Source organism: Penicillium canariense, assembly GCF_028826845.1.
Source record: "Penicillium canariense strain IBT 26290 chromosome Unknown utg000006l_segment0_segment0, whole genome shotgun sequence".
In the NCBI taxonomy this organism is placed as follows: Eukaryota; Fungi; Ascomycota; class Eurotiomycetes; order Eurotiales; family Aspergillaceae; genus Penicillium; species Penicillium canariense.
In genome coordinates, this window is record NW_026622733.1 from 1,625,253 (window position 1) to 1,651,256 (window position 26,004).

Below are 26,004 nucleotides of genomic sequence, written 5' to 3' on the forward strand. Positions count from 1 at the left end.
GAACTCAGTCACTTCATGATTACCGTTGAGGAAATTCATTCCTGGTCCTGAATTGTCGGTGCTTGTAGATGTTCCTTAACGTAGTTGAACTGCGGTCCGCAGAAGACATCTCCTAGCTCATACACTTTTCAAAGTGGGTTTTATCGGATATATTTGTAAAATTGAATATATTCACATAGCTCATGTCGTCAAATCATTTACATCATAATCTCTGAGCCAGGTATGTATAGCGGTCTCGCAGATGGCAACAACAAAGATGAAAAGAAAACAATATAACCGCCGCCGCTATGAACATGGTGCTCGCTGAAACCGACCACCCATTAACGATATCAAAAGGAAATCACGGAGTAGCGTGGCTCATTGCTAACTGCGTATGCAAAAAACCCGGGACAGAAATGGACGAAATCCAAAGGGAACATGACAGTCTGCAAAGTATAAAAGAAGTGAACGCAATAGTAGGGACCGAAACGAAAAAGCAAAGTCAACATCATCTGATAGCACGACCTGGGAGCCTTCGCCCCATTAGGCCTTGCTGTGTTTGGCTGCGTGTAATGCGCCGAGAAGCAGGACGGTCCTCCAAACTCAGACCGCCAATACCAGGACCAAGTTCGTTTCTTCTTGGAGAAAAGGGAGAATTGTACTCCGAGTTGGGATATCGGCCGTACCGAATGTTGCGGGTGGTAGCATCGGTCATGGTCGTAGCGGTAGTGGCCACAGTCTCATTATCCGAGTCTTGATCATAGTCTGAAGGTGGGTCGTTCTCTCGGAGATCACTCATCGTGAAGCTGTGTGGGTTTTTCCGAGGTGACGGAAAGCGATTCACACTCTGGGAAGAAGGGATCCGGTAATTTGGAGCAGGTGGCAATGTAGAAGATAATCCTGAAGAGAAGCTGGAGCTGCCAGCAGTGGTTGCAAAAGAAAGGGAGGGGGCTTCTGAATGCGATGCGATGGAAGGAGCTGGAGGAGGGCTGCTGAACGTGGAATGGGTTGGAGACCAAGCAAGAGCATTTTGATGTGGTGACGACAGTTGCGGTGACGAGGGTTGCGGTGACACAGGCTGTTGTATCATGGGGCTGTTCGATTGATGATTTTCAGGGTACGCGAGAGTTGACGCCTCTTTGTAGGAGGCCAACACTCCAAGGCCTTCCTGAACAGCCATGAATATGAGTAGCAGTTTGCCATAGCGGTCAAAGTATTCTCGTTCGTAGGATGCTTGTGGCAGATGAGCTCCGAGGTGAACAGCTGCTGCAAGCTCGGTAATATAGACTAAGATTTCCATGCCATTCCAATGAGCCAGAGGCCTTTTCACCGCTTCCAAAAGAGCGAAGCCCGCAATCAGACTTGCACTACCTAAAGCACAAGCTTCGATGTAATTTCCTGGAATTGAAAGTTGGTGATTCTGGGAGAAGGTCCAGGCGGCCATGGATCCCAACAACAGCGCTAGTCGAAGATACTGAAACACAAGACGGCTTGAAGGACGGATGTATGGTTTCTGGTTGGGTGTTGATTGATTCCAATCCCTCTTAGGCCCTTCAGGGTCAATGTCGAAGGCACGCTCGAATAATGTTTCCAACCCAGTTGATGTATTGAAATCACTCGTTGGAAAGAATGTCGGGGGCCTAAACGCCGGTTCCGGGCTTAAGGGATTCGCCTGCCACTGCTTTGGTGGGTTGGATGGACTTTTGTGGAATGGGTTTGGTTGAACGACCTGCTCAATTGGCTTTGTCGAGGTTTGAGCGCGGAGATTCCACGCTGGTGGCTTAGGAGCGGCAGGAAGGCTGCCAGTGAACGGGGAAGGACCATCAAAAACCGAAGGCTGGTTCCGCTGGTAGACACTCACTGTCGGTTGAATGATTGGCTGAGGGGCTGATGGAGTCCATTCCATTTCGTCAACCTCTGGGGGAGGAGTAGGAAATGCTGGCGACTTTCTCGCTGAAGGCAAATCTGATGTCAATCTCTCCAATGGAAACCGCTGGTCGATTGGGCCGCTGGCGGGCCTCGGTGTGATATTAGACCTTGAGGCACTGGAGCCGGGTATAGGAGATGCTCCGGCGCTTCGTAAGGGCTTCTCCCAAGAGTCGTCGGACCAATCCACCAGCGGCCGGGTATTGTAATCAACAACACGACGTGAAATCACGACTGACAGGAGTGTGAAAATGATCATAAAAATATGCAAGGCGGGAGGTAATGTAGGCTCAAGTCCGCTTGCAGATGGGTCCTTGAGCAGTGCCCAGAAAACACACCGCGCTACAAGTGCAATGAGCTGCACCTGGTAGTACTCCCCAAGACCAGCAAATCTGCCGTTTTTCCCCTCTATCTTCATGCGCAACTTCGGGTTCCACCATAGCGAGAGACTCCCCGCGACAAGCGCAATGCCTGCTGTAGGGGCCAGGTCAAACGAGCATTCACTTGGAAGACGTCGCACCAGAACTGCCTGCCTCACACAAGACAAGACAGACACCGGCTCGTCTGAAGACATTCCGAGATCGTACTGTGGATAAGGGCTGGTCAAAGCACTCGTCACATCCCATGCAAGCTGGCCACCAACACTGGTCCAGTATCCAAAGGCGCCGGCGTAAACAAGCAAGCTTTGCCAACTGCGATCCCTAACCTGCCTTAAGGCCTTGCTTGCTCTGCTGCGGTCCATCATGCGCCGAAGATGGTCTGCCTTAGCTTCGTACCCCTTCTTACGAATTTCTTCCCGAACACCGGGCTCGCAGGCATCGCACACTTGGGGGTATGTATTCTCGAGGCCTTTCTTGAACTGCTCGTAGCCGCGCTCATATTCGGCATCTGTTGGGTCATCGGAAGGCGGGAAATAGCCGGCTAGTGATGTTCGAAACAAATGCTGGTTGCGGATACATTGCGAACAAAACAAATTGGATTTTGTGAAATCAGTCGATCCGAAGGGCGGGCTCGAGACGTCGGGTCCCGGGATCGTGCGATTTGTGTCCTCCGCCGGAGGATCTGTTATATCTCCATTCTATCATGGTCAACGACACCTCATTAGCATGTTCTCTCAAGGGTTGGCCCGTGTCTCATGCGCGCACCTGGTCCAGATAGTTATCGGCCTCGCAATGTTCACAGTGGAATTTGCGAACCGGCCCCCGAACGGGCTGGGAAGCGCGCCGCCCACAGTAAAAGCAGGTCAGACGTTTGGAAAAGAGCGCCATGACATATTAACATCGGGAGTTGCGAAGCAAAAGCACGAAGGGAAAGACGGGTGTTGTCGCGGTATGAAGGGAGGATAACGATCGGAAAGCGCCCAGAAAATAAACCCCGGGCTGCACAGACCACTTGGGGCACGTGTTGCGCAGACGCGACAGCGTCAATGTTCCCCCAAAGAAAGACTTCCACAACGAAAGTTTGGAGAAATAAAGGCTGTCCTTTCCCTGACTTCTTCTGGTCTGGCTCCTTCCTCATCCAACCATGCCTTCTTCTCCATAGCAACGCCTTACACTCCTGACCATCCTCGCGCAGCCGCAGTGACATCATGGCGTCGACTCCGCAGATCCTCTGCGAACTTTCCTTAAAGATTCTGGCCCCTCTAGCTGCAATTGGTTTTCTTGTCGTCCTTGTGTGTCTGACTGGAGGTTTCCTAATAATAATGAGCTTCTCCCTCGAACTGACGTTTGTCTATCCAGACCATCCTGCTCTCTCTGGCAATCTCCCAGAATGCGTCGATCCCCAAAGTCCGCCAAAGGGGCACGCCCGTTCACATCCTTGTCGTGCTAGGTAGCGGTGGCCACACAGCTGAGATGCTCTACATGTTGGAGAATACTTTCAAATCCTCCATCTACACCTACCGAACCTACGTCGTGAGCTCCGGAGATGCCCTCAGCGCTCAAAAGGCCGTTGAATTCGAAGATACATTTGCGCGAAAGGAAGAGAGCGACAATAACGCGAAGGACTACAATATTGTCACCATTCCCCGGGCACGACGGGTACATCAGTCATACTTGACCGCACCCTATTCTACACTCCGGTGCTTCTGGGCTTGCCTTCTCGTTCTGGGAGGACGACACCCAGCCCAGCGCCGACTTCCTGCGCAGTTTCAATCCTCTCACCCTGATATCATTATTACCAATGGCCCTGCCGTCGCTGTGTGCATGTTACTCGCAGCGAAGCTTATTCGATCCTTCATCTTTGTCTCCCGCTGGGCCGCTGGCCGCGGCTCCAAGCCGGACATATCGAGGCTGCGGACTGTTTATGTAGAATCGTGGGCACGTGTCCGGACATTAAGCACCTCTGGATTTTTACTTCTTCCTGTTGCCGACAAATTCCTCGTTCAATGGCCTACTCTGGCTGGACGCCGCGCGTGGTGGGGAATGAAGAAAACAGAATACTGTGGCTGGGTTGTTGTTTGAACTTTGGCCCATGGGCATCTCTTAAAACGAAGCACATGCATAGTTTGACTTAAATCCTTCAATTGTCTGAACACAGAAAAAATATAAGTTTTTACTCAATAATCCTTCGGCCTTCTCGCCGAAGCCCCATGCCGCAGTGGTTCTCCCTCCACATCCCGATGTGGGGATGATGAGTCCGTCTTATCTAGGGGCGCTACGAGTAACCCTCTCCCTCGGTGCCTACAAAGAGCGTATATTATAACAGCAAGGGCTTCGGGGCTATTTTCCAGAGGCATTGATGGTTTGCACTCAAAGTAGAGGGAAATTGCAAGCATGGGAACAATCCCGTCCCAATCCCCCCTGTACCTGATGATCCACCACGCCTCGCGCGTCTTAGTGGCATCGCACATCTAACCCCGCATTCCCCCTCACGGAAGCGATCCGTCTTATCTTGAGCAATCGTCCCTTTTCCGCCGAGTCATACTAAGGCTCTTTCTTTGAAACCACAACCTACCGACCCGATCCATTCACCATGCCCTACTCTCTGCTCGGCCGGAATGTCCTGATTACCGGTGGCTCGCGGTATGACTGTTTTCCCTGCGGGGGAAGGAAGACCGTCGTATGTTTGCCGGTCAGGGGCTAATGGAAATTTGATAGAGGTCTTGGTGCTCTCATCGCTCAGAAATTCGCCGCCGAAGGAAGCAATGTCGCCATTAACTATGCGTCGAACAAGGAGACTGCCGATAAAGTCGCTTCGGATCTTGCAGCCAAGTATAACGTGAAGACAATTGTTGTCCAGGGTGTATGAGACTCCATCAACGTGAGAGCTGGAGTCAGCTCTATTACTCTTCGAGCGATTGACGTCGCTAATGTCACTTTTGAAACAGGATGCGGGCAGCCAGAGCGATTGCATCAATACTGTGAAGACCACTATTGAACAACTGGGAGGCATCGACGTCATTATTTCAAATGCTGTAGGATATCTTGCATTGGTTATATGCAGATTTCTTTGCAAAGTACTAATGTCTCAACAGGGATGGACAAAGATGACCAACTTCGGCGACCTCGATGCAATGGATGATGAGGACTGGGACAAGGTGACTTTTTTTTACTGAGCCAGGCCTTTTGATTCAATGCTGATCTATATCTAGTGCTGGTCAATCAATGTCAAGAGCAGCTTCCACCTTTTCAAGGCTGCTTTACCTACATTCAATGCCAACCCTGAAGGCGGTGTCTTTATTATCACCTCTTCGACTGCGGTAAGTCCTCATATGTGACTATTGGTATTTTTGGACACTTACATTGACTCTTCTTCCCAGGGTGTTACTCCTAGCGGTAGCAGTTTGCCATATGCCGTGACCAAGTCGGCGGGTAAGCCAGCTCTCTCTGTTCGGCAAAAAAAACGCATCACTAACCGCACTATCATAGCAATACATCTCATGAAGTGCCTGGCGCAGTCTCAGGGCTCCAAAGTCCGGGTCAACGCTGTTTTGCCTGGTCTCCTGCTTACTGAATGGGTATGTGATATGTCAAACAACCTTGAAGCAATAGAGTCAAACTAACCCCATCACAGGGTCAGCGCTTCTCTCCGGAGCAGATCAAGGGCTGGACGGACAAGACCGTGCTCAAGCACGCAGTAGGCACTCATAGCCTTTTCATTTGAGTCAAATTCTAACTAGTCTCCTGTAGCCCGAGGTTGAGGATACTGCGGATGCATATCTCTCTATTTCAAAGAACACCTCCATGACTGGTCAAACAGTCCAGATCGGTATGGATTCCCACTTCACACTAGGTCGTTACATGACTGACCAGAGCAGATTCCGGGTTCCGGATTTAAGAATAGCCAAGGAGAGTTTTGGCATAAGTGAGGAGAATTTTCTGGGTTCTAGAGATTAAAAATTGCAGTTGAGCTTTTGTGATTAAAATGGGTATCAGGTTGATAGAACAAAACCATATCATACATGTTGCATCCGGATCATGCAAGGGGGTTGCGGAAAGGAGTAAACTCGGTGCCAACAGACTGGAAGGACCGATCACCAAACATGCGCGCCTTAATTGCAGCTCGAAGTCCCTCGGCGGCTGGTTCTCCCTCCACTTTCATTTGGTTGATACGAAGTGCCTTGCCGTCTTTGGTTAACACATAAAGTGCCCTGTTTTTCTTTGGCTCCACCGGATGAGGAGCGTTCGCGAATGGCAAGCCCGGAACAATCGCAAAGATATCAGATCCAATTGGAGGATCCACTTCTTCGACATCAGTGAGGATCACGCGCTTCTGCTGGAACGGGAGCGCTCCATCTGCTGAATTGCTTGCTACAAGTGCTTTGCTCCACAGGTTTCCAAGCACACGATAGCGTCGGTTGAAGTCGACCAGCGTCCAATTTGCCCAGTCAACATGTCGATCTTCTGGCTTGATCTTGGCAGCATGGATGAGATTTTTGTTGTTATCTGCAGAGAGCCATCCTGCCTCCTTGACAGGAGGCACAAATAGTCCGTTCTGGATGCCGTCAAAGAGTAGTTCCGCACCTTTCACCGAAACCAGACTAGTCAATTCGGGAACAGTACAAAATTCGGAGTTGGGAATATCGAAGCCAGGAGCTGGTGTTTGAGACAAAATTGTTCCATGGTCGAAGTCTTTGTGGTGCAATGTCTGAAGCGTCACGCCAGTCTTAGTCCTTCCGGCCAAGAGAGTGTGGTGTAACGGTGCGGGGCCACGAAAGCTAGGAAACCGGTGTCAGTTGAGTTTCTTTTAGCAGGGGTCAGTCGAATAGTACAAGTACATACTCTGGTAGCAGCGATGGGTGCACGTTTAAGCCTCCATACTTTGCGGCGTTCAAAATCCGTGGAGGCACGAATAGCCCAAAGGATACAGCAATAATTAAATTGATAGGACCATTCGGAGTCACCGGAGGCTGGAATAGTTAGTAATATGAGCCAATAAATCACAAATTCTACTTACTGTCCATCCTGTGAATGTGTCGATTTCGTGAATCGGAAGCGACAAAGCGGTTGCAGCCTCCTTGATAGGCACTGGTAGAATCGTGAGTTTGATTTCAATGCAACTTCAATTAACACCCTAGAGCGTGTCACTAACTCTCGCGGATCTTCTTCAGTCCTCTTCCAACCCGTTTCCCTGGCCGACAAACCACATCTATAGAGGAAATCTGGTCGGGATGTTTCAAACGGTAGCTATGGAGAGCTTTCAAGGAGGCAATACTAAATTCGTCGGAGCCGCAAAAGAGAATGCGGAGAGGATCAAAGGAACGAGTCGCATAGCCCCGGTATGCGCACCATCGAGCAGAAGAAGCTGCAGAGTACCTGCAGAACACAAAGGCACTGGTCCCTCGAACCACGAACATTTTGGACTTCCTAGCCAGCTGAGAGGAAGCGCACCTGGCAGCTCGCGGACTTACCCACTTATCCGACTTATCGATAAATCCGCCACGTGATGTCAACATCATCGGACTCGCAACTTCGCCGCGACGCAATTACCCCATAGCTGCTCTGCCATCGCTGAGGGCTAGCTGCGATCACTTATGATGCAATGCCTGAAACAGAGACTGACTCGGTGATTCCCGCGCAGCTCTCCTATCTCGCCATCTATAACCCAACCCTCGGCCCCACCGACGAGACCTTTGAGGACCAGATCGTGTTCTACATCTCGAGATCCGACTTCCTACAACGAGCAGAGGATCTGGGTGCTGCTGAGCAGGGCAGCACCCCGTTCAAGGATGACAAGAATGAGATGTTGCGCCAGATAGGCCTGGCGCAGGGGATGGTGAGCTTTGCCAGGTTGGAATCACTTTCTCAACCCCCGCAGACCGAGGCTCATGACTACTGTGCACAGTAACTTCTCCTCTGGCAAACCACTTGAGTATATCGAGACTGAGAAGGTGCGGGTCATTGTACTCGAGTTGGAGAAGGACTGGTGGATTGTTGCAGTAAGTACAGCCAGGATCCCTCATCGTAGGACTCGTAACTCAAATGGATGCCAGTCTATCGATCTTACCCGGTTACCCGCCGATCTGGCCCAGCACTCATCGAGCGACAATCCAAGCTCCCCTTCGTTCCAATATTCGGCGAGAGAAATGGGACCGCCGCAATTACTCATTCAGCAACTGCGACGCGCACACTCCATTTTCCTACTGCTCCACGATTTTTCCTTAACCGAGCTCTATAATCACGTTGGAAGATCTTCACTCTGTCTCTTCCTTGAACGATTCTGGGGGAAATTCACATGGAATTGGGAATTGCTCTTGACCGGAAACCCCATTGTAGAGATCTATAATGGAATCAAGCTCGCGGCAGGCGGGGAGCTGGGCATTGGCGTTGGAGAGGAGGAATGGGGCAGTGGTGAAAGAGAAGTGCTTGAGGATTTCATCGCCAGGACGGACGGCCTGCTGGACCTGGTTGTCTCTAGGTTTGGCGATCTACCCAGACAAGCCGAAGAGTCTCCATCGGCACCCAAGTCAAATAGCGAAGATGCATGGCTGGGGGCGGACAATGATCCTCGGCCAGCAGATGGTGTCGTCTTTTCTGGGGCTGGTGCTATCGACCGGCCTTCTCTGGCTCGTGTATCCCACTGGATGGAATGGATATACCGCTATGGCGACACTGCGTATGGAATCGGGCGGGACCCGACCTCGCTACGCCGACGAAAACCGCGGAAACAACGAGCACAGGCTGCTGGCCAACCTGCCACGCCGGAAAGGACACATACCCCAGGTATACCTCGTCCTCTTGTCATGGCCTCGCCACAGCCACTCCCACACTCCCAAAAAGAAAATACCCCAGAAGGAGGTGGCGGAAGCTCGCCGTCTAGCAATGATCAACAAGCGGACAAGGCGGCCTTCGGGACTGACACGGTGATGAAGTACCTCACTCTTGGATATGGCTCGGCGTGGAGTTTTCCCAACAAGTCGGCACCTGCTTCTTCACCATCTTCACCACTTCCTGATGATTCTCCGGCACAGCCAGGTCAATCTATTACGGGCAATGCACAGCAGAATGAGCACTCATCAAACAACATACAGTCTCCATCGGCCCAGAGGTTTCAAGGTGATAGGCTCCGGAATGAGACGAAAAGTAATGTCCCCGGTCGTTTCGTGCTGGGTCCTCGCGATGACTTGGACACATTGGATGATCTAGAAGAAGGGAGTCCAGAGCCTGCGACAGATGTCGGACGACCCAAGAGTCGGATCGTCCATCGAACCATTCATGTTCGACTGAAGGGCACCCCAAGCGGAAGTTTGAAGAAGCTTCAGGCAGTGATATACGTGGTAGGCCCTTCCCATCTACTCAATATCAATTTCAACTGACTAACCATTCTAATAGCATAAACCCTTCATGTTCACATTTCTGTTTGACCCGGAAACGCCAGCTCTATCATCTCCAGCACTCTACTCAAGCATCCACCACCAATTAGGTCCTCTTCAAAGGCCTCTTCTATCATCAACGTCCCCCACAACCGCCGCATCCCGCATGCCCGTGTCCGAGATAGGCAGTGATCCAAGCAAACGGTTCTCCACACGCCTACAGCCCGTCTACGACATAGTCTACGACCCCACAAACCTGACCATCCGCTCCTCCATCCCCAACATCCCTGGTCTCGGAGCCCCCATTCATCCAACCAAGCCATCTCGCGCCCCAAGAACCCCCTCGCCCTCCCCATCTCGCCTACCAAACGGCCCATCCTGGTCCCGCGTAGAGAGTCTCGCCATCCACCAGCGCCTCCTAAGCACATACATCGACACCCGCTCCCGCCCGCAGGAACTAGAACGCACCTGCAAAACCAGCCGCGGGTGGTGGATCGTCTGGGTCCGCATTCCACACCCAACTACCCCCTCGAACCGGCCGCATGCCCTCTCCTCCGCATCCTCATCAGCAGCGCTCTCCGCCCTAACCGAGGACAATCAGCACCCCAGCCCTTCCCCGTCTCCGTCTCCACCCGAGCCGGTCCCAGAACCACAAGAAGGGTTTCTCGTCCGCAAAGCAAGCGACTCCGTTTCTCCGTCAGGCCATGCCCGCATGAGCAGCGGCGCGCGGTTCTTCCGGGATCTGGGCGGTGCGTCCTCATCGAAACTTGCTTCGCGAGCTGATACTACGCCGTCGAAGTTGGTGGAGGGGCTGGGGATGGATGCGAGGCGGTATATTGATGGACTTTTGAGTTTGAATCGGTGAACATGACGGGGGTATGCTATCGTGAATGTGGATATATATCTAGTCTTATGTAACTTCGCAGCCTACCTAGAGGTATGGTTGGGGCTGTATTGTATATATGCTTTTGTCATGAGTAAGAGTACCATATTCCAGGAATAATAGGGATAATGGACAATCTCGCTCCTATATCGATGACTGATTCTATTTAGAAATGAAAAGTACCTAGGTAACCCTTGATGCTAGGTAATAGAGACTTTTTCCTTCTAACCTAGTATATACATCGATGCTATGCCTGCCCTACGTAGGATAAATATTTTTACTAGAACTCGACCAAATATGCGACGACAAAACCCAAAGCCGTTCCATGTATTAGCTCTAGCAGGGATGTCAATAGAGTAAACAACCTGGAAATCAGAGATTGAGTCAAACTCTTCGCAGGGAGAAACATCCAAGAGGGAAACGAGAATCATCTATCATCACACAATGGAGATAGGAAGGAAAAGTTGGCGCCCGAGAAACGCAATACACAAACAGTGCCCAATACCGCGCTACATCCAAGGGAGGAGGTTGGGAGGTCCTGTCGGGGTTGTTATTTAAAGATTTATACTGCCACAAGAGTAAATTGTAGCACTTTGTCATTGTAATCCAGGTCCACGGACTCGGATTGAAGTTTGAAAAAAAGGGGAAATAGGGCGTAGGGGAAGGAAGACGTGACAAGGGGAAAAGAGAAAAGCCCACAAGGTTATGATGAAGACAACGCCTCCCTAGACAAGACAAATTCTGCAAAATCAAGGCAAAAAGAGAAACACAAGAGGTCTGCAACCAACGGCAGGGGAGATTGCGGGTGGAAATTGGGGAGGAGAAGCGCAAATTGAGGGAAACGACAAGGGAAAATTCCACGACTTCAAGGTGCCCTGATTCGACATTATCCACGATTCGCGTATGCAGGCTCCTGCAACTTTTCCGCCATTTGAACCTCTTTTATCTCTCCAGGGGGAATCAGAATTATCCAAATTGATCCCGAATCTCGGCTGTTGATCGGCTTGTTTCGCTCGAGCCGGAGCGCCGGACGGCCGGGGTAGTTTACAGGATCGAGCACTTGCCCTTCTTGCCGGGCTTGGACTTGCCGACCTTCAGAAGGGCCGCGCGGGTAGCGGCCTCGAAGACCTCGCGGACACCCTCGTTGGTACGGGCAGAGCACTCGAGGTACTTGTAGGCACCGATCTTCTTGCGGATCTCCTCACCCTGTTGCAGAGGATTAGCTGAAGACGCCCTAGGAGGAGTGCAATTAGTGCTACTAGGAAGGACGTACCTGCTCAGCGGTGACGGGGCTCTGGGAGGTCTTGTGCAGCTCCTCAATGGTCTTGGGGTCGTGACGCAGATCCTTCTTGCAGCCAACCAGAATAATGGGGAGGCCCTGGCAGAAGTGGAGGACCTCGGAAATCCACTGTGAGACCGCATCAGCATGGCTCCAACAGCGAAGAAGCAAGTTGTGTGCTCCTAGGGGAATTTAGAGTTTCAGGCACCCACCTTCTCCTGGACGTTGTCAAGCGAATCGGGGGAGTCGACGGCGAAACAGATCAGGATAACGTGCGAGTCGGGGTATGACAAAGGACGGAGGCGATCGTAATCTTCTTGGCCAGCCGTATCCCAAAGAGCAAGCTCAACGTGCTTGCCATCAACCTCGACATCGGCGACGTAGTTCTCGAAGACAGTGGGAACGTACACCTGGAGCGGAAAATGTCAGAAACGTGCTCTGCAGCCGGATAGACGCGCGTTCGGAGGGGATAAGGAATATCGGTTGGCAGTGAGACCGGGGGGGGGGGGGGGGGGGGGAAAGAGGGGAAGAGATAGGAGATGGGGGTAGATCGGGGGCTTCGGAGCCTAGAGGGAGGCTCACCTCAGGGAAGGTGCCCTTCGAGAAAACGCTGCAAGGAGAGTTCTATCAGTTCGCTGGTCGAAAGGAATCAAGGGGGGATGCGGAGAGGGCAGTTCTGATGTCAGAGTACTTACATGAGCAGACAGGTCTTACCACAGGCACCATCACCGACGATGACGAGCTTGCGACGGATCTCGGCCATCTTGACGAGCAGGAAAGAGAGTCAGCAGTGATAAGGAATTTTAGGACAGAGGAGGATTTGAATGAGCGAAATAGAGCCGTGTATGGGGAAGTCAGTGAGCAGGGAGGGGAGGGTGGACAGGCAGGCCAGTCTGTGAGTAGGCTTGGGAAAAGGGACAAGTTCAGGCTTCCGGGGGGGGGAGTGAGGAGGCCTCAGGGAGAAGGGTTTTGGCGTACTGTGATTGGAAGGGGCGCAACGGCGTGGGTTCACGAAAAGACTGAAGGGAGAAAAGCTAGCTAGTGCAGATTGCAAAAGCCAGAGAATGAGAGGATGGAAGCAAGTAGATTTCCGATGGTGGATGAGAAGAATATTTGATGACTGGGGAGGTGGAGGAGACGATAGAGGCCAGACTGCCTGGGCGGTGGCAGTACCGCCGGTATCTCTCCGTATTTTGGAAGTATCGTAATCATCTCAGTTCTCCATTATTTGTTGTGGTCCTTCCGCTGCTGGTGCTGCCGATGTCCCAGGGGGTATTACTAGGTACCGAACTTGGTATTTTGGGGGGGGGTCTCGTGTGTGGTTCTCTTGCGGCCTTCCCCTGGCTTTGTTACAGATACTCCGAGGAGTCCCCAGGTACGTTGAATGGACTTCGAAGGCACTCTACGGAGATGTACCACCTAGCTGACCTCTGCTTGCGCGCCTGATAAGTACCTAGCTTATCCTCTTCTCTGGGCCCTTTCAGCTACTGGGGGCCTAGGCTGGGCCCGCGACCGTGAAGAGATCTCTGGGCACTCTCTCCTCCCGCTATACCGTAATACCGTTACACCACCAGCCCTAGCAGGTTACGTGTGGCTGAGCAAGTCTGTATCTATGTCACAGGATCCGAGGCCCACCCTTTGTCCTTCCCGAATACACAGCCACGGTGGCTGTGTTACGGTGAAGAGTTATGCAATGATCGGAGAATCTGATATCATAGGGGAGCTCAAAAAGGGGTTTCAAATGGTCGCACCGAGCTCTGCATCCAATGCAGTTACAAACTCTCCTCTACACTTCAGATCGGTGGATGTTCTGCCTCCCTTAACCCGGGTGAAAAATGCCTAGGCAGACTCGTAGTAAAATACTCCGTACTCTCCGTACCGTTGGTACGGTCCGCCTAGCGGTCCGCCTGTCTGCGCCCCGGGATTCAAACTCCCGTGTCTTACTCGACCCATTGGTACAGAGCTTCACGACGATTACTTTTAACCAAGATAACGACTGCGGTGTACCGAGTTCCCAAGTAGTTGGCCTGTGCCGCATTTGAGTCAAGTCAGCTGCTTTCCGAGGGCGATGGATTGTAACCAGGAAGGGTTTAAGGGCAACACAAGCCCGTGGCAGGACGTATCAAGACAGAACGCCGACTCGAGATGGTCGATAACTATCGGAGATACTGTACCTTCTCAACATAACGCTAGCGGCGACCAAGGTACACACTGCGCCTATCCAAGTACCTACTTTTCTCGGCGGCATGCATGCCAATGCCGTATATCAGTGCGTGCACATAACCTTGAGCAGATGCAATCATGTACCGATTATTATTGCCTAACATTGGCACCATGTCTAATCTTTCCCCCCTCCATCTTGAGTACTGCGGATATCAATGCTCCGTACTGTATACGCCGGATATCAACGATTGTGCACCTTCGGAAAACAGCCTACAACATTAAAGCGCACACATCGTAGGTGGGTGTGGTTGCCTGCACTCTCAGATGCTTGACTCAGCTTTCCAGTGAAGATCCCTCCCATAGTTTCCTGCAGCTCCATTCCTTATGACACACTTCGGAGAGCTCTAAATGAGCACTAGCTACGGGGTTTAGTGTCGTTGTGCGCGGTTGAGCCCCCGGATCATCCCAACTTCGCCCTGGTCTGTTGAATCGAACCCAATGAGCATGGGTAGACACGAGACATTCACAACAGACAAGCTATTAAAAAAAGGGGGGGGGGGGGGGGGGAAAGGGAAAGAAGTCCCAACTCCATTCCATCAGCCGACGACGCATATCTGCCGATATGGCCCCCCTTCCCCTTTCTCCTATCCAATCACTTGCGCCCCTCGTACTGCTTTCTGACTATCCAGATCCACCTGAAACGTACATCCCTGCACTTGGCCTGGGCCTAATCCGTCGGAAGGCATGGAGTGGGGAAGCAATGAGCAGCACATCTCCTGAAAGGAGTCGTAGCCGCGTCTCCACGATAGCTAACTAAAAATAGGATCCATAACTTAGGGGGGGGGCCAAAAACGTCGCGAGAGGGGACTCATCGATGAGTCTTCTTGGCTTTATCTTCCCTATCGGCGTCTGGACAGAGATGCAAGACGGTTCTTTCGGCAGACAGGCTCGCTGTGCGACTGCGCTTCGAGAGTGGATACGAGCCATCAGTTTAGCGCTTTGCTTTCGTCCGGCGCTACTTTCTTGCACATCCCTGGGGCGCGTCGTCGCTCCGTGAGCCCGAGGCGAAGCGACTGCTCATAACTGATTGTCGAACACATCGATTGGCCTTGTGCCGTTTCTTTCGCCTTGGCCTATTTCTGTCGCAAGCGCTCCTCCCGCTAGCGAAAGCCACAGGTACCCCCGATCGACAAGCATGGCTAGCGTCTCCGTTCTCCAGGACCCATCGCTGCAAGCCCGGCATAAGCAATCTATCCCGCTGTCCGATGGTCGTGTGCTGGGCTTTGCGGAGTTTGGATCTCTCTACGATGACGCTACCCCAGTTCTAGCGTTCCATGGTTGGCCGGGCTGCCGACTGGAGAGTGCTGTATTTCATCCTTCGGCGTGCGAGTTGAACGTCCGCATTATCGGTATCGATCGCCCAGGACTTGGTCTGTCCTCCCCGCGTCCGAACCGCAAGCTTCTGGAATGGCCCGCCGATGTGCGAGAGCTGGTGCGGCATCTGAAGCTCGAGCGCTACTATATTCTTGGCGTTTCTGCTGGCGGGCCTCACGCACTGGCATGCGCACACGAGCCAGCAGAGAATGAGTTGCTCGGAGTCGGTGTCGTGTCTGGACCTGGCCCTTGGACGTTAGGTACGCAGGGTGCGACACTTGACCTCCGAGTGATCCTCAACATTGTGGCTTACGCGCCGTGTCTGACTCGGTATTTCATGAATTCCCAGATCGTGAAGCCGGCGCAGGATCCTGATCCAACCAAACTGGAGGAATTGATGAAATCCCAGACTCGTAACAAGCCGCCCGCTGATCTGGAATTCATAGAGAGACACCCAGACAAAATGGCTATCATGGTGGCCGGTGTTAGGGAGGGTTTTAAGCAGGGTGCAGACCCCAACATGCAGGATGGACAACTGTTGACTTCAGACTGGGGATTTGACCCCGGGGAGATTACCCTCAAGAACATCCGCTTGTGGTATGGTACGAAAGACGTTAATGTCCCCGTCGCGCCGGGGCGTTATATTGCAGAGCGTATCCCCCATGCAGTCTTGAGAGAGTACGAGGGGGATACCCATATCACTATTCACGGGCATGCTTCTGAGATGCTGAAGGATTTGATTACCGGAGGTGCTAAATAATTATATAGGCGCAAGATAAGTACGATTGATACTTGCATATGTGAAGAATACCGTTGTATGTGGAACTGCAATTCATTTGCATGAACTTGACAGCAAAAGACTTTGAGCTGGATGATCTCGCTTCAAAATAACTGGTGTGCCCAGCAAATTCAGCCTCGTAAGGCAGGCTATACCATAGTGTAAACGACATTGAGATGGGACTCATGGCTTCTTTTGAGATGGCTTCTTTTGAAGGCCTTTCTTCGTGCTGAGAATTCGACCCAATTCGTCACGATGATTCTGGGTTTGCCTTGACCGAACTAAACCTTTTTTCACGTCTTGTCTGCGCACTCAATTCCACCTTTTTAGGCAAGGAGATGAAATGTGACAGAAGAGCAAAGTTGACGATCAAAAACTGCGGCAGACTTGCTTGGGCACGGCTTACCTGGCTGGGGTAGGTAGTGCTGCCCCGGGACCTACCACTTGGTGAGTCATCAAGCGGATGAACCTACCCTGCCAGGCTGCTAATCAAATCATATCCCCAGGCGATATTTTTTGAATGTGCTTCATAATCAGAATTCGGGGTTATAGTTCCGACTATTCTCGAACCCCTGATCCAGACTTGCAATACTGCCACTTCGGGCCCACCCCAACAAGCGAAACTCGCTGAACATGACCCAACCTATTTATCTGGGCATCGTCGGTATGGCGCCTCTCGCAAATTTTGCCAACACTACTCAAAATTCATGTCTAACAGTGAGGGAAAGGCCTCGGCGGCGTTGGCAATGCCTTTTTAGAACAGCTTGGCCGACTGCGAGACCCGCCGAGGCTCGTTCTGCTCGCCCGCTCAACACGAACACTTTCTTCCCCAACGCCAGCGTATTCGCCATGTATCCCTTTCACTGACTGGGAGACTGCTACGAGATCTTCCTCACTGATTCAATCAAATGCCTTGCTACCAGCTGAGATAGCAAAGTTCCTCGCATCCGCCCCAGGCAGGGCGATCCTAGTGGACAACACATCCGACCTCATCCTGGCAAAAGCCTACCCTATGTTTCTCAGACAAGGCGTGTCAGTAGTGACACCCAACAAAAAGGGGTTCTCGGAGGACATCTCGTTATTCAATGATATTTTTGCATCTGCCGTTCAAGGAAATTCTCTTATCTACCATCAGTGTACGGTGGGCGGAACTCTGCCGGTCCTATCAACACTCAGGGACTTGATAGCGACGGGAGATGAAATCATTCGAATTGAAGGCGTTCTTTCGGGAACACTCTCGCTTCTCCTGGGTCAATTCATGCCCGGATATGGCTCGTCAGATGCGCAGTGGAGTTCCCTTGTCTCCCACGCCAAAGAAATTGGACACACGGAACCGGACCCTCGCGATGATCTAAATGGACTTGATTTCGCACGAAAGCTAACAATTCTGGCCCGGGTCATCGGTGTTGAGGTGGCTCGTCCCGATTCGTTTCCCGTTGAATCCCTCATCCCCGCTGAGCTCTCGTCACTATCGTCCTCGGCTGATGGCATTACGGAATTTATGACGCGGTTGCCGAATTACGACGATCGGATGAATATGGCTAAGGATGCGGCGCGGAAGCAGGACAAGGTCTTGCGCTATGTCGGCAGCATTAACGTGTCCACTCGGGCCATCAAGGTTGGCCTTGAGCATGTTGAGAAGGGCAGTCCGCTCGCCAATCTACACGGCAGTCAGATCGTGAGCATTTATAGCAAGCGATATGCTGCCAGCCCACTAGTCCTGCAGGGTGGTGGGGGCGGTGGTGAGATCACAGCAATGGGATTAATGGCTGATTTGCTTAAAGTAATGGAGCGGCTAAGGTAATTAGGTCACAGCTATACGTGGAAGGAATTTGGGGGTTTGAAGAGGTCACGATGCCAAACCGTTTCTCTGGCTTGATGGTATCTGTAATGTACATGCATAAACGCCTCCCAATGTGGGTATTCAGTCATTCATCTTCATTTCACGGTCTTCTGCCCAGCAATTGCCTTAATACCATTACTTCTCCCTCCCATTTGGCAGCCTTCAATCGCAAATCATCTCTTTCCTTTGTCACTTCTTCCAATCTTGACTCAAGATCGGACATCTGATCCGTTCTCCTCTGGCGTAATCTGCGAGCGGCTAATTTGTTTCGCCGCCGCTTCTCTATTACACGGTCTCCATCTGAATCTTGAGAGGAAGGCGAGACGCTCCTAGCTGACTCGTCGGTGGCTCTATTTTCTCGTGACGTTGGTCGGAGACATTGGGGTTCTGGTGCACTGAGTGATGTGGCGTAGTCAGGGGAGGAAGCATATTGCTGTCCTCGTTGAACAGCCAATAACTCATCCGCATGAGACGACAGAGACGAATAGTATGCGCCCGTATCGAAAGAGGAAATAGGATCGTTATCGATGATGAAACTCCCCTGGCTATGTGAAGCCGACATGGCCACATCAGGAAGTGCGTGTAGAGTATTTGTGCCCATATTGTTAGACAGGCCGTCTAGGGAATAGCCGATGTCTGAAGAGCTTGGCGCTGGAGGAAACTGTTCCAGGCTGAATGCAATGCTTTCTAGTAATACTGGATCCATTGCGCATATATTCGTGGATAATGATGTTTGTGAAACTTCGGTTGCGATAATACTGTCTTGGGGATTGGTCGGGGGCATGAAACCGGACCAAGTTGAAGCGAGCTCAGCGGGGGCTGTGAGGCCACCAGGTGATGTGGTGGTGTCTGCTGAAGAATCCCAGCTGAATAAGGTCTGATGGGGACGATTTTCAAGAGAGATTTGAGAGGCCCTTGACCGCGTGGACAGGAAGGTCGTCATCATTGGGAAACAGAAAATCCTATAGATCGAACGGCCGAAAGGTCGGAAAGTGGAATTTCTTTTGAACCAGGGGATTGCTAGTTAGGAACTTTTGAATATATTGATTGAGATGAGAAGGTAATATATGATTACCTAGGACGCATGCTCTCCGACTGTTATATATAGCCCGGCGCTGATCTACAAAGCAGCAAACCTCCGGCGATCATTCAAGGGCGTAATACTTTTGTCCGATGCTTATCACCTGGAGATTTTTGGCAAATCCGACACTAGCGTGAATATGTCCGGCGCTAAGAGAATCTCCACGGTCTACTATTGGTTCTTTGATTATGCGACCCGCGATCTAGCCTCTTAAGGTTAGACTGTATTTATGTAAGAACAAGCTCCGCCGGGGGGGCAAGAGGAGTTGAGGTTCCCACAACAGTTGATCCCCGTTTCCCACACGGACTTATGTCGCAGTCACTCGACGTATCAAAATGGAATCCGTGTATTTAAATGCTAATTCAAAACCAAGCACCCAACCGGCGAAAATAAGAAAGCCGAGGCCAAAGCTATCCTGCGCTTTGTGTCGACAGAAGAAGTCCGTGCCTCCCGCTGATAAGTCACCTTGCTTGTGATGTTACTTTCCCTGCCTCTATCACTCCCCTAATATGCCCCTCTGTGCCCTTCACCGTGATATAAACCTATCTCCAATGCATAATTTTGGCAACGAGACTCTATCCAAGGCTGACTGTAAGCCTAGATTGAAATGTAATCGGCAACAGCCTTGCGACAATTGCATTAAGCACAATAGGACGTACATGTGCCATTTTACTGGGCCCCAAGGGTTGACCCGAAAGCAATCACAAGGAATTCAAGATCATTTGTACGAGATACAAACACGCATCGAGCAGCTATCTACGGCCAATGTTCAGCCTCAAGGGCCAAATGTCGCGGGGCAACATTACCAGCACTTCATACCTAAGATCTCACAACCCCAACCTGGTCCAAGTACAGGCCAAGATCAGCCAGGAACCGAAAAAGTCTTTACTGGAAATATGGTAGTCGATCAGGATGGGACGCGATACATGGACCCAACCCATTGGCAAGCAGTCTTGAGCGAGGTAGGTTGTTTCTCAGCCCGATTAGGCTTCAAACATCAGGTTAAGTGGCCAAGCAGATCACGGAGGTGAAGGAATACCTTCAACTGGCCGATGACTCATATTTTGAAGAACAAACCGAGGAATCGCCTGCTCCAGAGATCTCAGGGCCAGTACTTTTCTTCGGCAATACAATCTCTGCCACTAAGGCTGATCTGCTCACTGCGGTACCTGCTCGGCCAGTTGCCGACCGATTAATCTCTCTATATTTGAACTCGAAAGAGTCTACTCTAGGTGAGATGTCTCGAAGGACTTATCAGATTATTTGAATGAAGTTGATCGATCTCAGTTCTCATGCACGTACCCACATTCACAAAAGAGGTAAATATCAAACCGTCTACGCCCAACATTCTCAGTACTCACCACATCCCCATTTAGTATGCTGAATTCTGGAAAAGCCCCGAAGATGTCTCCATAAACTGGTTGGCATATCTTTTCAGCATTCTGTGTGCAGGTGCAGGGCTGCAGTTATTTTCCACGTCTGGTCGAGCAGACGGTGGTCTCGCCGAAACTTTTGCCGAGTATCAACGACTTGCGTCGCAATGCCTTGTTATGTCCAATTACACATCCCCAGGTCGATACACGATGGAGACTCTCATCTTAAACGTGGCAATGGAGATCCTCAGAAGCACAGATAATCATCTGGGTCCCTCAGTCCTTCTAAGCCTAGCCACACGATTAGCAGTGCATGCTGGATATCACAGAGACTCAAAACACTACCCCGAGATTTCAGTCTTTGATGGAGAAATGCGCCGCCGGGTCTGGACGTATCTTTCTCTACTCGATCATTATATCTCTCTTCAAGCTGGTCTTCCACCGACTACAGTCCAGACTCAATCTGACACTGAGGAGCCCCGGAATTTGAGAGATGAGGACCTGGATCCGGCAGCGACAACTCTGCCTCGTGCCAGGCCATCGACTGAGAAGACTGCCATCCTCTTCCCAGTAGTCCTCAACAGAATCATGTTTGCTGACGCCGAAATTATCAGCAAAGTTTGTTCCGTCAAGGGTGTTCCTTACCAAGAAGTTCTTCGCCTAGATGGGAAACTCAAAGAGCTTCACAAAATCATCCCTACTCCTCTGAAATTCCGTCCACTGAGTGAATCAATTGCAGACTCGCCAAACACAATTATGGACCGCTACAATATCAACCTGATGTATCAGAAAGCACGTTGCGACCTACATCGTCGTTATCTCGCGCAGCACCGTCTGGATCCAGAATATGCATATTCCCGACGGGATTGCTTGGAGGCCGCGCGGACAGTACTCCAGCACCAGTCCGATATTTTCGATGCAGGTAGCTCAGGTGGCCAATTGGGCTACACGTCATTCTTCTTCTCGCCTATCGTATCCGTGCATTTCCGCTCCGCTGCAATGATCCTTTCCTTGGAAATATCCTGCCAGTCTCGCTACGATCTGAAACAGAATCTATCACACGACCAGCGACAGGCAATTTTGGAGGAAAGAAGACAACTCTCGCTGGAAATTGAGAGAGCTTACAGCATTTGGAACCATTTGCGTCATCAATCCAAAGAGGCATCAAAGACGGCCGAGGCTCTTCATATCATGCTAAAAGTCACAAATAACCACCTGCAACATGGCGCAACGCCGGAGCAAACACAGCCTTTGAACCTGAGCACAGGTATTCAAGCTACAAGTGATGCCCCCATTCACTGTAAGTCAATCTCTCAATTTGCAATGCCTCTTTCATATCTTCATGGCTGAGATTTTCTCTCCAGCAACTCCACTCCTCTCTACGCCTCCGACACTCGAGTACCAGATCGCTTCAACAACCCGAGATCCTGAGTACAGCCCGTTAGATATCGATCTGATGGATGCTACGTTTTATCTGGGACAGGATCCCCCTCCCGCTTCCACCGAAACACGGTTCGCAGGCTCGAACAACGTGGTCGGTTTTTATGAGAGATATTGGGATAATCTTATGCTGCTTGGCGGGGACCAATCTTTTATAGATGTGCCTCCGAACGGTGAAAATTAGCGTAATATTGATCAAGGTCTTCTATAGATACATCTTTAATATCATGCACTTCGGATAATAGAGACAGAGACAACAGTTCATAGATAGTAATCTTCCTCTGACTTCCTCCGCAAGCTCTAGTACGAAATGTCATGCAGGCTTTAAAGGAAGAGTGGTGACCTGGTAACCCAATGACATACCTAAATCTATTCGAATATGTTGGAAGTAGTGTGGTTGGTGGGCATACATATGACCCAACATGGCAGGCGATAGGTAGGTATATATTCCGCGATTTGCTGATCCACATTCATGGAGACCCTCTTGCCAGCTCCTCCGTATGCTGTGCTATATCACGCACCCCACCTGTCAAATAAAATGACAATAATAATTAGCAATAACAATTACCAGCAAGTTCCCGAAGAGCGATGCGGAGTAACTTCAAGTAGGGTAGACAGCGAAAAATAGCTAGAGATTACATAATATCCCGAAAGGCACCACGTCACGTGGCTCGAGATGCGGCCGCAATTTTCCGTCCAACATTTACGGAGTTGACGAGCAGCAACACCTAGCCATTGTTGGCCCCCCATTCGCCAAAAATGCAGAAGGTCATCCAGAGGACGGCCTCGGCCAGGAAGCAGGCCCAAAAGAAGCTCTTCCGGGCCAAGAAACAGGAGGCATTGGTGGATCGCAAGGACACGATTCGGACGCGAAAGGACTACAACCGGGCCTTGATTGACAACCTCAAGGCAGCTAGAACCGCTCGCTGGGAGGACTGGCAGAAGGGAGAGCTTGCCCCGAAGCGTGATTCTGGATTAGCAGCTACGACCTACGGTGCCCTCGATCCTGCTCTGATGCACGCTCCACGCCTTCCGCAACACCGGCGCCGAAAGCACATCCTCTTCGCACCGGGAGATCGTGTTTGCATTATTCGTGGTCGTGACCAGGGCAAGATTGAGGAGGTCACTCAGGTCAATGAAGACAATGAGACTCTGCTGATCAAGAACATCAATGAGGTACGACTGAAGCACCGTGTATCTTGCCGTTGTTCCAATTGGAACTAGTGCTTTTCTTCCGAACCAAGTCGTTCCAAGTCGTTAACACTGAGATTTCTTTCTTTAGGCCGATATCACTGCTCCGGAATGGGCGAAGGCTTCATATGGAATCAAAACCGACGTTGTGACGCAGCCCCTGCCAGTGCCGATGGATGACGTTCGACTTGTCTTCGCGATGACCGACGGTGCCAACACTAAAGACTACATTGTACAACACGCCTACGCTGGAAAGCCTTACCTCGAGCAGCCCTCTTGGAGCAAACTCCCTAAATTCACTCGATATGTCTCCGGTCTGAACGTCGCCATCCCTTGGCCCATTGAGGAGGAACCCAACCATGAAGAAGGGCAATACGATACAACACGAATGGAAGTGGAAGAAAACACCTGGGTGCCTTCTTTGGACAACCCGCCATTCCCCTCCACCATCATGGACGAACTGCGCAACAAATACTCCAGATTCCGAACACGCCACGACGAGGAATACGTGAGGGAGAAGATTATGGATGAGTACCGCCAGGAATACCTTGCCAGCCAGGCTTTGTTGACGCCGGCCGGTGAATTGAAGAAGATGAAGGTCGAACAGAGCATCCAAGCGAGAAAGGCGAGAATGGATGAGGACGGCAACATGATCATGGATCCGGAGACAACCAATTTCATCGAGCGCTTCTTGAGCCAGAATGTGGCTTCCAAGCCGAGCAAGGGTGCGGGCAAGGCCAAGCAGACTGCCTAGGAGAAGCGAAGATAGAGTGAGAGGGAAGGGCTGTTTCTTTTTCAAGATAGCGATGTGTATAAATTTCAACTGTATTCTAGTCTGGCATATGCGACCAATTTTATTCCCTTAGGGCGCTTTTTTTCTCTCTGGATTTCCCATTCATAGCAGACTTGTCTACGGGGTAGGACTGTGGCGAATGTAGGGTCTTATCATTTCCAGTCTATTACGCGGGCCGCAGGGAGAGAGGTGGGCGGTGCCGCATCCGCGACCATTTTCTAACTCCCTGTCAGCTACTCTTCTCTGCACTGCTTTCCCTCCCCTGGGCAGCTGCAGTCACCATGGCATTCGCTGCAATCAATTCGGCGGGCATGCCGATTATCGCCATCGAAGAGGCGTTCGCGACCGAGCCCTCACTCAAGAAACGAGTTTACGATGCGATCGGTGCGTACCCAGCCAACGGCGCATCTACGCACTCCCAAACGATTGCGATCAACGCTGCCGAATACCCACTGACCAGCCCCTCGATTTGATCGTTTAGGAACCACACCGCAGCATGCACCTTTATTTGAGGATCTTGCTCGATATACCTGCTCCCTGCTGGCCAGGACTGCGAATACTGCTTCCCTCCCGATCGTGCCGCCGCCCAGCGACGGCCCTGCCGCGAAGAAGCGCAAGATACAGAATGGAGAGCCGGGGGTTACGGCGCAGGCGCCGGTTGACGTGAAGGGTGATGCGTCCGCCCAGTTCTATGTGCAGGATATTTCGTTCGCTGTGCCGCAGCGCAAGAAGCTCACGCTCGAGGTCACTGCCGGGAGCAGATACCTGCGTGCAAGGAACCAGGCTACAAAGGAGATCGAGTTTGGAGTTCCTATGGATCGAATCCGTGAGTCTTCGATTCTTTTTTCTTTCAAGCGGGGTTCCGTGCTCGAGGAGAGGTGCTAATGTTCTTTGCTCATAACTAGGCCATGCCTTGTGCCTCCCCGTTCCCGAGAAGACGCAGAAGCAGTTCAATTTTTGTATCCTTCCCGAGTATGCCGATGGAATCACGCCGCCGCCTGAAGGAGTCACCGCTTTCGAAGCTATGGTCTTCACAGTGGCCGATGGCCCAGCCAAGGCCGCATTTACCGGATCAGGGCAGCAGATTGGGAATAACGCTGGCGAGACTGCTGAGGGTCTCATCCGAAAGATCTTGAACGATAATTTGACTACCACCAGTGTCGTGCGACCCGATGAGAGGCAGTTTGTGAGCGCGATGCCCGAGGCGCACCGCAAGAGCGAGAAAGCATACCATATCAAGGCCTTCCGAGGCAGCAAAGAAGGTATGTTCTACATTTTCTGAGAGCGCCATCCTGAATGGCCCACTCAATTCCGCCTCACATGGACTGACCCCTTTATTTCTAGGATACCTTTTCCTTCTCTCATCCGGAATTTTGTTCGCGTTCAAGAAACCTCTGCTGTTCTTCTCCTTTGACACTATCGAGTCTGTGTCGTATACCTCGGTCCTTCAGCGCACCTTTAATCTGAACATCTTGGCTCGTCCGAGTGGTGGCACCGAGGACGACACACAAGAAATCGAGTTCTCGATGATCGATCAGGCCGACTTTAGCGGCATTGACACCTACATTAAGCGGCACGGCCTCCAGGATGCTAGTTTGGCGGAGGCACGGCGCGCGAAGAAGTACAATGTTAATGGCGGCAATAAGACTGAGGATGGCGCTGCCGCCGCCGAGGGTGCTGGTGTTGAAGAAGAAAGTGAGCTGCAGAAAGCTCAACAAGAGCTTGAAGACCTGGAGGATGAGGATGAAGAGGACTACGATCCGGGTAGCGATGATGGTAGTGATGGCAGTGGTTCCAGCAGTGATGAAGATTCAGATGAAGACGAATTCCATGAGGACGCCGACCAGGTCAGCGACGGGGACGAGGAGGATCTGGTTCAGCAGGAGCTCGGCAGTGAAGCCGAGGATGTTGCCGATGACGAATAGGTCATATACTGGACCCTTAGGCCTCTCTGTCCTGCCCCTGGGAGCTTCGGAGCTTCGGACCTTGTATCACCATTGTTGCCCTTTCTCGTTGTTAGCATCTAAACATCCTAGCGGGAACATTGGGCCCACGCGGACCTCATTAAAAAGCTCATCTTTGAAATGCCCATCGCTGGCCCCTCTCTCACACAACTCTCCCTCACCGTCTCCTGCGATAGCGTACGGT

At 51.4% G+C, this 26,004-nt stretch overlaps 11 protein-coding genes across 11 annotated transcripts; 8 read left to right on the forward strand and 3 right to left on the reverse strand.

Moving 5' to 3' along the window:
• Positions 1 to 487: 487 nt before the first annotated feature.
• N7482_008574 (uncharacterized protein) lies at positions 488 to 3,173 on the reverse strand (the record flags this gene model as incomplete). Its single annotated transcript, XM_056690698.1, has 2 exons — positions 488 to 2,983; positions 3,051 to 3,173. 2 exons carry the CDS (start codon positions 3,171 to 3,173, stop codon positions 488 to 490), a joined length of 2,619 nt encoding a protein of 872 aa, XP_056540463.1.
• A 320-nt stretch (positions 3,174 to 3,493) lies between these two features.
• On the forward strand, positions 3,494 to 4,367 carry N7482_008575 (glycosyltransferase family protein; the record flags this gene model as incomplete). The annotated part of the gene is made up of 2 exons (XM_056690699.1): positions 3,494 to 3,577; positions 3,645 to 4,367. 2 exons carry the CDS (start codon positions 3,494 to 3,496, stop codon positions 4,365 to 4,367), a joined length of 807 nt encoding a protein of 268 aa, XP_056540464.1.
• A 511-nt stretch (positions 4,368 to 4,878) lies between these two features.
• N7482_008576 (SDR family NAD(P)-dependent oxidoreductase) lies at positions 4,879 to 6,183 on the forward strand (the record flags this gene model as incomplete). The annotated part of the gene is made up of 10 exons (XM_056690700.1): positions 4,879 to 4,928; positions 5,004 to 5,148; positions 5,234 to 5,320; positions 5,381 to 5,443; positions 5,498 to 5,605; positions 5,666 to 5,717; positions 5,775 to 5,863; positions 5,920 to 5,982; positions 6,036 to 6,114; positions 6,164 to 6,183. The coding sequence occupies 10 exons, from the start codon at positions 4,879 to 4,881 to the stop codon at positions 6,181 to 6,183; spliced, it is 756 nt and encodes a 251-aa protein (XP_056540465.1).
• A 138-nt stretch (positions 6,184 to 6,321) lies between these two features.
• Positions 6,322 to 7,702, reverse strand: N7482_008577 (methionyl-tRNA formyltransferase; the record flags this gene model as incomplete). The annotated part of the gene is made up of 4 exons (XM_056690701.1): positions 6,322 to 7,063; positions 7,128 to 7,255; positions 7,303 to 7,373; positions 7,438 to 7,702. 4 exons carry the CDS (start codon positions 7,700 to 7,702, stop codon positions 6,322 to 6,324), a joined length of 1,206 nt encoding a protein of 401 aa, XP_056540466.1.
• Positions 7,703 to 7,869: 167 nt separating this feature from the next.
• Positions 7,870 to 10,523, forward strand: N7482_008578 (uncharacterized protein; the record flags this gene model as incomplete). Its single annotated transcript, XM_056690702.1, has 4 exons — positions 7,870 to 8,135; positions 8,191 to 8,284; positions 8,339 to 9,622; positions 9,678 to 10,523. Coding segments are annotated over 4 exons (2,490 nt in total), but the record flags the coding sequence as incomplete, so codon positions are not given.
• Positions 10,524 to 11,585: 1,062 nt separating this feature from the next.
• rho1 (Rho family GTPase RHO1) lies at positions 11,586 to 12,583 on the reverse strand (the record flags this gene model as incomplete). The annotated part of the gene is made up of 5 exons (XM_056690703.1): positions 11,586 to 11,747; positions 11,815 to 11,949; positions 12,033 to 12,230; positions 12,403 to 12,430; positions 12,516 to 12,583. 5 exons carry the CDS (start codon positions 12,581 to 12,583, stop codon positions 11,586 to 11,588), a joined length of 591 nt encoding a protein of 196 aa, XP_056540468.1.
• Positions 12,584 to 15,178: 2,595 nt separating this feature from the next.
• Positions 15,179 to 16,117, forward strand: N7482_008580 (alpha/beta hydrolase; the record flags this gene model as incomplete). Its single annotated transcript, XM_056690704.1, has 1 exon — positions 15,179 to 16,117. The coding sequence occupies one exon, from the start codon at positions 15,179 to 15,181 to the stop codon at positions 16,115 to 16,117; it is 939 nt and encodes a 312-aa protein (XP_056540469.1).
• Positions 16,118 to 16,768: 651 nt separating this feature from the next.
• On the forward strand, positions 16,769 to 17,939 carry N7482_008581 (Homoserine dehydrogenase; the record flags this gene model as incomplete). Its single annotated transcript, XM_056690705.1, has 2 exons — positions 16,769 to 16,799; positions 16,864 to 17,939. 2 exons carry the CDS (start codon positions 16,769 to 16,771, stop codon positions 17,937 to 17,939), a joined length of 1,107 nt encoding a protein of 368 aa, XP_056540470.1.
• Positions 17,940 to 19,955: 2,016 nt separating this feature from the next.
• On the forward strand, positions 19,956 to 22,056 carry N7482_008582 (fungal specific transcription factor domain-containing protein; the record flags this gene model as incomplete). The annotated part of the gene is made up of 5 exons (XM_056690706.1): positions 19,956 to 20,021; positions 20,078 to 20,291; positions 20,347 to 20,378; positions 20,436 to 21,732; positions 21,797 to 22,056. The coding sequence occupies 5 exons, from the start codon at positions 19,956 to 19,958 to the stop codon at positions 22,054 to 22,056; spliced, it is 1,869 nt and encodes a 622-aa protein (XP_056540471.1).
• A 575-nt stretch (positions 22,057 to 22,631) lies between these two features.
• Positions 22,632 to 23,817, forward strand: N7482_008583 (mitochondrial 54S ribosomal protein uL24m; the record flags this gene model as incomplete). The annotated part of the gene is made up of 2 exons (XM_056690707.1): positions 22,632 to 23,048; positions 23,155 to 23,817. The coding sequence occupies 2 exons, from the start codon at positions 22,632 to 22,634 to the stop codon at positions 23,815 to 23,817; spliced, it is 1,080 nt and encodes a 359-aa protein (XP_056540472.1).
• Positions 23,818 to 24,137: 320 nt separating this feature from the next.
• On the forward strand, positions 24,138 to 25,781 carry rtt106 (putative negative regulator of DNA transposition (Rtt106); the record flags this gene model as incomplete). The annotated part of the gene is made up of 4 exons (XM_056690708.1): positions 24,138 to 24,240; positions 24,338 to 24,682; positions 24,762 to 25,118; positions 25,201 to 25,781. 4 exons carry the CDS (start codon positions 24,138 to 24,140, stop codon positions 25,779 to 25,781), a joined length of 1,386 nt encoding a protein of 461 aa, XP_056540473.1.
• Positions 25,782 to 26,004: the final 223 nt, after the last annotated feature.